The sequence below is a fragment of the Mastigoproctus giganteus genome, chromosome 10 (assembly GCF_048544385.1).
Source record: "Mastigoproctus giganteus isolate SK-2022 chromosome 10, ASM4854438v1, whole genome shotgun sequence".
Classification (NCBI taxonomy): Eukaryota; Metazoa; Arthropoda; class Arachnida; order Uropygi; family Thelyphonidae; genus Mastigoproctus; species Mastigoproctus giganteus.
In genome coordinates this window covers 134,177,051-134,186,697 of record NC_143584.1, presented here as the reverse complement: position 1 = coordinate 134,186,697, position 9,647 = coordinate 134,177,051, and the positions used below count along the sequence as shown (strand labels likewise).

At 40.7% G+C, this 9,647-nt stretch overlaps 1 protein-coding gene across 1 annotated transcript; it reads left to right on the top strand.

Moving 5' to 3' along the window:
• The first annotated feature begins 1,309 nt into the window (after window positions 1–1,309).
• LOC150079294 (transcription factor HES-1-A-like) lies at window positions 1,310–6,281 on the top strand. The gene is made up of 4 exons (XM_090384133.1): window positions 1,310–1,678; window positions 2,664–2,759; window positions 3,424–3,511; window positions 5,356–6,281. The coding sequence occupies exons 1-4, from the start codon at window positions 1,634–1,636 to the stop codon at window positions 6,012–6,014; spliced, it is 888 nt and encodes a 295-aa protein (XP_090240259.1). The 5' UTR covers window positions 1,310–1,633; the 3' UTR covers window positions 6,015–6,281.
• The last annotated feature ends 3,366 nt before the right edge of the window (window positions 6,282–9,647 follow it).

Here is a 9,647-nt window from a genome sequence, read left to right as displayed (position 1 = left end):
ATTAGGGTCAAGTGCGCACGTGGTACCCAGTCTAAAAATGGAAGCCACTTGTCGCAGTAAGAGAGAAAGCGAATCCCTTGCTAAGCACAGCAGCGCCACCTCTCCTTGTGTACACCACTTTCAGACTGTTGGCTGCTCTTTCGAGTACCGACCTAGCAGAGCGGAGGCCAACTCCGTTAAACCGGGTTTCGATTCGGGTTCTTATTTTTATTGCCGTGATAAGTACATTTCTGGTCTTTTGAGGGCTCAAAACCGCCCCCCACCTGAAGATATTCGTGCACTTACTGCATAAACCGGATTTGTCAAAGCCATTCACATTACAAATGTCGAAACACATTTGTGTCCGGTCATAAAATGATTGCGATCCCCAAACCTCCCCCCTCCTTCTCCCCTAATTTGGAGTTGCGACATAATGGCTCAAATGTCGTACTCGGTCACTTGCAGAATAGCGTTAGTCATTTCCTTATTCCTTTCCATACAAAACGAAGGTCCGATTCTTTGGCTTTGAACACGAGACGTCGGTGCCGGATGCTTTAGCACACAGTTTCGATGACGCCACCGCATCGCTTGCGGATTTCGCAGTAATTTGTGCGCTCTGAATGTCGCGTTTTTTAAGCGCGATAATAGCACGATTTCGAGTCCACCGTGCTCGGGAAGAAGTGTCGCACCGCAGACGGACTCTGTGCATTACAACGATTGCTTTCATCGATCATTCCGGACCTTGCGCGATGAGGTCGACTATTGTGACCTCTGGTGCGGGGATTCCATCGCACCGATCATTTAAATAATTCCAGGCCGGGTTTCTCCTACGTAATCCACCGAAGTTCGCCCTACCGACGGAATGATTATGGTCAAGACCGTAGGCAGCGGCGTCATCAACCCTCGAACTCAGGGTGTAGTTATTCACGCGGTCTCTCGTGCCAAAGAGGTGGCGTTGCACGTGGGTAGCGTCCGCCCTGGCTGCATGCTGGTCTTTGTGGCAACCGGTTTCGCCGTAGATGCAGCTCGTGTTTACACACGGTCCTCCTGTTTACCCACTTAGCCTCGAGGGACTCTTGGCTGAGGGCGGAGTTTTCCCACAGAGGAGTGCGTTCCTCAGCTCTCTGATAAAAACTGCGGCACGTGCACACGTGGCGAGCCTGGCATATGTCTTAGCGGCCTCTCTGATTTACAGGCTCGGATGGCGGCCCCGAACCCCCCACGCTTTCCCCCTCCTCGCCGACCCCACATTTTTCCCCCTGCGGCGGCGCGCCAGAACTCGCCGCGGCCAATAAGATTGCACGTGGCGCGAGCCGTCACAATCACACCTCTCTACAGTCCAGCGACTGGCGTCTCTCATTGGCTCGCAGCTGTGGAAGGTAGCGTGGGAAAGTGGCGGCCGACAATATCTCAGGCCTGCCGCCGCCTCATGCCTGCCTGACCCGGGCAGCAATAAAGCTTAGTAACGCTGGAACTTCCTCTCAGTGTGTGTCGACTCGTGCGTGCGCTGTCGCAACCATTCCGTGTCTGGCGCATACCTCTACATCGTCGTATACCGTTGCACGCGCTCGGCTTGAGACCCATCTTCCTACTGCTCAGGCCATCGCTCCACAGTGCGGAGTTACCTGTTTGCCGATATTGACGATTAGTAATCATGCCATCTGAAAAGACCCCGACCAAAACCAGCGAAACTCGACGGGTAAGTTGCTCCGCTTTTTATTTATGTACTTTGATGCGTACTTTTTATGTACTTCGATGTGTACAGTACAGTACAGTAAAGTAATGCAAGTTCTTAAATGCAGATTCATTTGATTACTGTACCTGCCTGTTTGTCAATGCCATGCAAACTTCCAAGTCGTTCTGAAGTCTCGCATTTATTCAGCTGGTTTTTATTATTAAAGTGAAAGAAGATAGAAGTTAACGAAAGGAATAATTACGAATATCGGGCATTATACAAAATAGCATTGACACCTGTTTTTCGTTTGATGGATTACAGATGTCCCAGAAGTTGGACTGCCTCTTTGGATCTATGGATTCCATCGTGGAATCTTCTCTCATCAAACGATACTTTGATCCGGGAACATTGATAATTGGAAGTGGGGGTGATCCATTATCTGACACTCACCATGCGTTGCAATATTGGAATCTTATTCCGAAGTGGGTAGTGGTCTTCTGTTCTCCCAGTAGCTCAATATCGAGATGCGCAGTTGCATTACTTTATTGTTATTTGGTTTTTATGGCAGCTTTAATGATCGTTGTAGTCCATAGTGAAAATTATAATTCAGGTTTTAATTTATAATAATCTTAATTTTTTAGAAGTAAACTTGGTAATTTCTAAATTTGGTTTAGTTTTTAATTTTAAATTTACTAAATTAATTGAATTTATAAAATGAATTGTTTTCTTAATTTTTTAGTGGTTTTAAACTTGTTCTGGAGAACGATACTGTTCTGCAGGGGTTCTCCATTTCTTTTATTATTATTGATTTTTATTTAATTTGTGTGTGTGTGTGTGGCGTGGCGTCTTTTTAAGAATATTGCGATGCCTTTGTCGATAAAGGTTGGAAACCACTGATTTATACAAAACCAAAAAATAGTGAGGTACTGCGTGTGATCAGAGTAATTTATAAATGTGTCTGTTCCGGCATAACTCGTGACAGAAATTAATTTCTATTGTCTTCTTTCAGAGCACCAAGCCTATCATGGAAAAGAGAAGGCGAGCTCGTATCAACAACAGTTTGGCAGAACTCAAAAATCTTATTCTGGATGCCTTAAAGAAAGATGTAAGTATTAGCCGAGTATTGTTTCTTACTTTAATTTTAAGCTTCTGCACCACGAGGAAGTAACTTAGAAGTAAGTCGGCCCACATTTATTTGATGTCTGCCGGGTTTTTTTTTTTTTTTTGCAATCCTTTCCTAGACTAGGGTGAAGGCGAATTCCATAGTACCTTTCATTCCCCCCGCTCGTCCTCCACCCTACGTTCCCTGTAGTTCCGTTGCCAGAAGGAAGAGAACATTCCCGGAGAGAGACAGACGCGGGTGGCCTGGCATCTGCCTGGGTACACAGCCACGTGCACCACGGCCTGCGTTTGTAAGATTCTAAATGGCACCCTCGCTGCCGGAACAAATGCATCACCGATTAGTGGCGCGTTCCCACGGTCGGCGTTACCCCCCCCCCTTTCCATTCCCTTAGGTGGTGATGCCAGGTGTGCAGCTTCGTGCTTTGGCTACCTACCTGCCTCCGGGAACAGCTCTTGCTTAACAGCGTACGTCGAAGTTTCTGGATTTCCCTCTCTTTTCAAAGTACAAATTACTTCTCAGTTGTTCCTTATTAGTTACTCGCTATTTTTGAATGATTAGTGTTTATAGGTGTCTTTAAATTACAAATGTTATATACCTTTTTTATTAAAAACCTTTTTCTAAAAATTGTATTTTGTTATCTTTCTAGAATGCTCGACATTCGAAGCTTGAAAAAGCTGACATTTTGGAGATGACCGTGAAACATCTGCAGAATCTTCAGCTGTCACAAATGGCTGGTAAGTTTATACCCTTGATCCTTTGATTAGACAGGTCAGTTAGTAGAAATGCTCGCGTGCATTTAAATTAGAGTTATAACATCTGGTCAGCTATGACGTCACTAATTTTGAACAGTGGAAACAGAATGGTGTAATCGCAGAATTTAAAACTGCAAAATAAGTAATACAGGAAAATTAGGAAAATTACAGCAGTGAGAACTATTCAAAGCTTAACATTTTGATAGAAGCCTTTTTTTTTATGTACTGCTATACACACACACATACAACTCAGGCCATAAATATTAGTATTCGTGTTTCTCTGTGGAAATTATATCAGTACGAGAATTTGAATGGTTGTATTGCTTTAAATCACAAGCTGAGTAAACCTCATCCATAATTGAGATGCAATAAAAAAATACTTCGATCCACATTTATTTAAACTTCCAGCGTGCACTTTTTTTATGATGATCCATTAACTAGGTTTGGTAGTACCACAAAGTAATGTCATCAAGTCTAAAAAGATTTAAATATAATTGAAGACAGCTCAGGGTATTAACATAAAACAATGCCCCATAGATACTGAAGAAAAAAATTGAATGGATGATGAGTCACCGGTAAAGTTTTTTTTTTTTTTTTTTTTCCTTCTTTAATGGCACCACTTTGGCTAGGTTGGTAATGGCTCTATTTGGCCAAAGAAAAAATTTGGTTCAAATTTTTTGACTGGAGGTACCTTATTGAGATTTGAGTACACCACTGAGGTACTTGGTCACTATGCGCCTCCATAGCCAGGTGGGCAAGAGCAGTAGTGCGTAGCACACGCTTCTTGATTAGACCGGGGTTCGAGCCCGTGACCACCAAATACGGAGGATGCGGAAAGGTCAGGGAATGACCACCGCATTTCCCCGGAGCAATATGGCCTTAGTTGCTAATGCTTCTAAAAACCAGATAACAAACAACAACAACTTGGTCACCAACGTTCTATCCATCAGCCAAACTAACCTTTAGAACTTGTGCAATTTTTGAGGCTAGATTGCTACATCACAGTCTCACTTTGAGCTAAAATAATCTGCACAGAGAGGATGAAGACATCTTTCTGTTCCTCAATACAAATATTGTTAGGTATACTGGTGGCCAAAAAGAGAGTAACTTCTGAGTAAGGCAGGCAGTTTGTATAAAGAAGAATATACATGCGTGATTTGATGTTGATGACATTCAACGTGCGAATGGCAAAAGTTTATGAAAATCTTCCTGTATTATTATCATCCATTTTGATATGATGAATTCTTGGCTCTATTGTTAAATTTAGAAATGAGGTTTACACGCTTTAAGCAAACTATGAATATCTGTAAGCCTAACAGTCAAATGCAAAAGTACAGTAGTACACGTGTTTCATCATGGGGTTAGAACCACGGTAAACTCAAAACTATACTGAGTGCTAAATACAGTGCTGTTCTTCTATTCTCTCTGTGTTGTCAACTGCTCTGTCACTATGTGGCCAGCCCGGTATATTTATTTTTAAATAAACTCAACCCTTAATATTTTTAGGATTCATGAAAAACAAAAACTACATGCAGTTATTTCACTTTAAACAAAATACGAAAATGTATCTTGAACGTGGTTATAAATTTTTCTGATTTTGGTGGTGGGGCAAAATTTATATTGTCAGTTTTGGGGAGGCGCCTACGTTATAAAAACCTATATACCATGTTGAAACGTATAAACTGGTGTCTAAAATTTAGGGTAGATATTACTCGTGATATACGATTATAAAACTGTATTTTTATCTTTTAATGTTGAATCTTAAATGATTGTAATTTTGGTTAAACAGAACTCCAGAATTAAAAATTCTGTTTTCTTTATTTTAGCTGCTGTATCCACAGACCCTGCTGTTATGAGCAAATTTCGAGCCGGCTTTAACGAGTGTGCAAATGAAGTTAGTCGCTTCCTGAGCCGAATCGATGGAGTTGACCCAGCAGTCCGACAGCGTCTTCTAAACCATCTAGCAAACTGTATGACGGGCCTCAACACGCCATCCAGTCCCGGAAGTTATCCAAATGTTCCGGTGTCGCCTATGGGTCCCATGCAGCCTGTACACATCCAAGTACCAGCAACCCTCACATCGTCAGGGGGTCCCTCCGTGCCAGGAGAGGTGGAAATCACAAACAGAGTCTTCGGTGGGCTTCAGGTCGTTCCAACCCGGCTGCCCAGTGGAGAAATCGCCTTCCTGTTGCCTGCCCAATCAGCAAACGGCAGTCTGCTATCGGTGTACGCCCCTGCCACAGTCCCCATCAGTCCGGCTGCATCATCGACCACTTCAACCCCCGACCTATCATCAACAGCTTCATCTGCACCAAGTCCTGTAAATGTGTTAGGGTCAACGGGCATTCTCAGCCCTGCTGCGAGTGACAGATCATCAATCAGTCCCAGTCCCAACTTACCACTTTCTTTGGTGAAGTCCGAAAATGTCTCTTGTTCAATGATTGCCATAAAGCAAGATGTAGAACAGGTGTGGAGACCTTGGTAGTTCGAATATTTTTGTGTTTCATCTGTAGATGGCGCCGCTGATCATAGACTATCGTTCAACCATTTTTTAAATTTTTTTTTTAAATCCTAAGAATGGACATTTTACTACAAATGCAAAATGGAAGTGCCTTACATCCCGGTATTGTGAACGTACAATGTGTATAGACACTTAAGAACTATAAGCTAGTGACCAGCTTGACTGTGATATTCCTTCCCTGTATTTATACCCCACTTATGTACATAGTCATGTAGATTTGTTAATGACAGATTCAACATATTAAAATACTTATTTGGCAGTAATGATTGTCTCGTTCAGTATTATGACACTTAATATGAAACAACGCCTTCATATCAAACCCAATGACCAGAAATACAAAAATAAACCTGATTATTATTTTATTTCGAAAAGGTGAAGGAGAGATTGCATATTGAAAGTTTTGTAACATATTTTGGTAATTCTAAACGAAATATAAGTGCTCTACCACTCTCGCCGGGTTACATTTCATACTTTCATTATATTTCATGAATTCTTCTCTGAGTACGTCCCTAATTTCAGTACAGATAATTAATTACCAAAGCCTAACATAAAATTACTAATAATAAGCTTTATTATTATTTTATTCCAAAATAAAATTTCGGGCACTCTCTAGTTGTAGCTCTTGGTACAAAACAATTAACAGCATTGAGAACTGCAAGTGCGTGGTTCTTTCCATGTACAGCACAAGGAATCCGTTGTTCAGCATTTATAAAATCTTATCTTTCTCCTTAGTTTCCGTCTGTCAGTATTGCATTTCCTGTTATCGGCTACCACAAAGCACAACAAATGTTCAGTGGTTAGCCCACACGTGTCCTTTAACCACACAGTTGGTTTTTTAAGCACCACAAGGTCTTGCAAATTATCTGATCTGTGAAGGACTGCTTTCGACTTATCACCAGTTCTGTCTGTGCTGAGCGAGAGTAATGTTAGCGTGTAAGAGGACCATCCATTAGCTATACAACTAAGAAAAAATGGGAAAAAAAATCAAATATGAACAGCTGTGTTTTGTTGTTCGATTTAAAGGATTTACAAACCCAAAGAGAGAGAGGTACGCTGCACTGATATTATTAGAGAAGGTTTAACAATGGTTAGTTTGTGTTCGTGACCAGAGAACCCGGATGAAACTTTCGCGACCACAACCATAACTGAAATTTCCTATCTGTAAACAAGTTAACAATTAATTTTGTGGTGAAAAAAAATTTTAATTAGGTATCGCTATGTATTCATAGTATTCGATTTTATTTAATTCTTCTTTCCATCTGCGTTGGTTCGCTGTGGAATCGGTTAACAAGCCTCATTTAAATAATCACAATAACGAAAAATTTTTTTCTAACTTTAAATAGATTAAGACAATGTCCCTCTTGCTACACATAAATAAAATAAATTGCAACTGAAAAGTGATATCCAGATTTTAAGAAAAACTCTACTAATGTAACCAATAATACTAATAAAGAAATTGTTTTATCAAATCGATCCAAATATTCTACTCAAAAATATTCAGACATTCTCCGAAGACGAAGAGCAATTATAAAAATGTCTAGCAAGCACTACAGATATAATTTTGAGAGAGGTTCGATTGTTGGGTACCATGACGGTTACCGTATATTTCGGCGTATAAGTCAACCTCTGAAGCATCAAAATCAGCTAAATTTTTTATACAAATATACGCTGTTGTCCCCTTTTGACCCACGGATTTGTTCATCTTAGCCAGGCGAAATCAGTTCATGGAATTAGTCGCGAGTTATGATTCCAGATTTACTTTCCGTGCTTTTGAAAATTAAATTTTCGAGATTATGAATATAGCAAACGCTCTTCCATGTCGATCATTGCTTACAGACAAACAAATATGCAACAGAGTGCTAAACAGGCAACAAGGAATGGCTCGGTTAGATAAAGCCTCCCATGTACACAGCATCAATAAAAACGATGTCATATTGTCACCAATGCCTGAAGGTTTTCGCTTCATGGTCGTTAACATAAGGACGTGCTGTATATCCTTGTCACTTTCCTTACACTTAACCGTGCACGATAATTAAATGTCATCAGGTAACCATCTAAAGGAAGGAGCAGGTAATACTGGAGATGTACCCTTCTGACGACCTGTCTCAAACAAATACGCCTACAGACGGCACGGGAGAAGAGTTATTGGACAGTGGACGACTAGAAACGGTCTGGTCCGATGGTCTGGATCGCTTTACCACACGCTAAAATGGCTCAAGTAGATGTTCCTAATGCAAAACTTTCTTGGTGTTCATGCGTTTGTTTCCAGAAGGCGAGTTGAATTTCATACTGAAACGTAAACATCATTAAACAATTCATGTTTTGCATATTCACAAAAACATCATTGAGTTTTCATTGTGATTAGATGCGAACTCGACATGTCCTACTTTTGGTTCCCAACTTTGCTTCATGTTTCGTGAGACATGCAATGAGTAAAGCAGCCATTTTCAATAACGTGAACGAAACGTTATAATTTTTAAACAATGTAGATTCAGGATTATTATGTATTAACCAGAATGAAACCTAACAAAGTTTTTCGTTGAATTCCCAGACAGTTTCCGGTACATCAGTTCCGAAATTTTCTACTTGAATGAGAAGTTCGAGTGCTTATCAAGCAGTTTAATATTCAGCGATTAATAGGAGATTTAATGTGAGGCAAAGAAGAACATGGTGGACTTAACAGGATTTACTGGTGGGGAGGAAGTATACCATCATGGCTTCATATCTGATTGGGAGCCTCTGGTTGACGTATCCCAGAATAAATACTCTTGGTGTCTTAAGACGATTACAATCTTGTTTTGTACAGATATAACAGGAACAAAATTCATGCCCAATCTAGGTTCTAATTTCGTATTGCTGTGGACTAAGTCGATATCTTTTTAAAAAGACTTTCAACTACGAAAGCAAGCCTTTTTATATTAATTTATATTATCCGACGTACGTGCACAAAAGCCTTTCCCCCTTCTGGCGTCTATGAATTACGACATACGTCACGGAGAGGCGACAGTAGCTTAGTCGGATTTGAGTGGTTTTAGTGGTTTTTAAGTTATGGCTGCAGTGCTAACACCGGGTTTGTTTGTTTAGTGTAAATCGGTGCCTTACTAAGAAGACAGAAAGAAGCAGAACCAAAGAGTTATTTTGATACAATCTAAAAGAAGAAATTATGATAGGTGTCATCTGCTTAGCGAGGCAGTAAAGAAGACACACAACTTGGACAAGCAAACAAAGATAGAATACAACAGTGACTGGGAAAATCCAGGATGGATTGTTCAGGTACGTTTCCTTTAATGCAATTCTCAATAGATCCAATCCCTTTCTTCAGTTCGCAGAATAATGTAAATTATTAATCTCTCTGTGGCAAGCTCATGTTAAAGAAATTACGCAGAAAGTAATGAGGGCTGAGGATATTGCTATTTTCGCGTGCCACTAACATTTTCCCTCAGCAGTACGGAAGTGAACCACAAACGGACCCACTGCACTTGGCGAATTTCGATTTATCTTACATGCAGAAAAGAAAGATTGTTTATCTCTCTGTTGATTTATATCTTAGCATCCCACAGGGTCCATGCAAACTAGTTTTGCTGGCGTCCTTTGTCA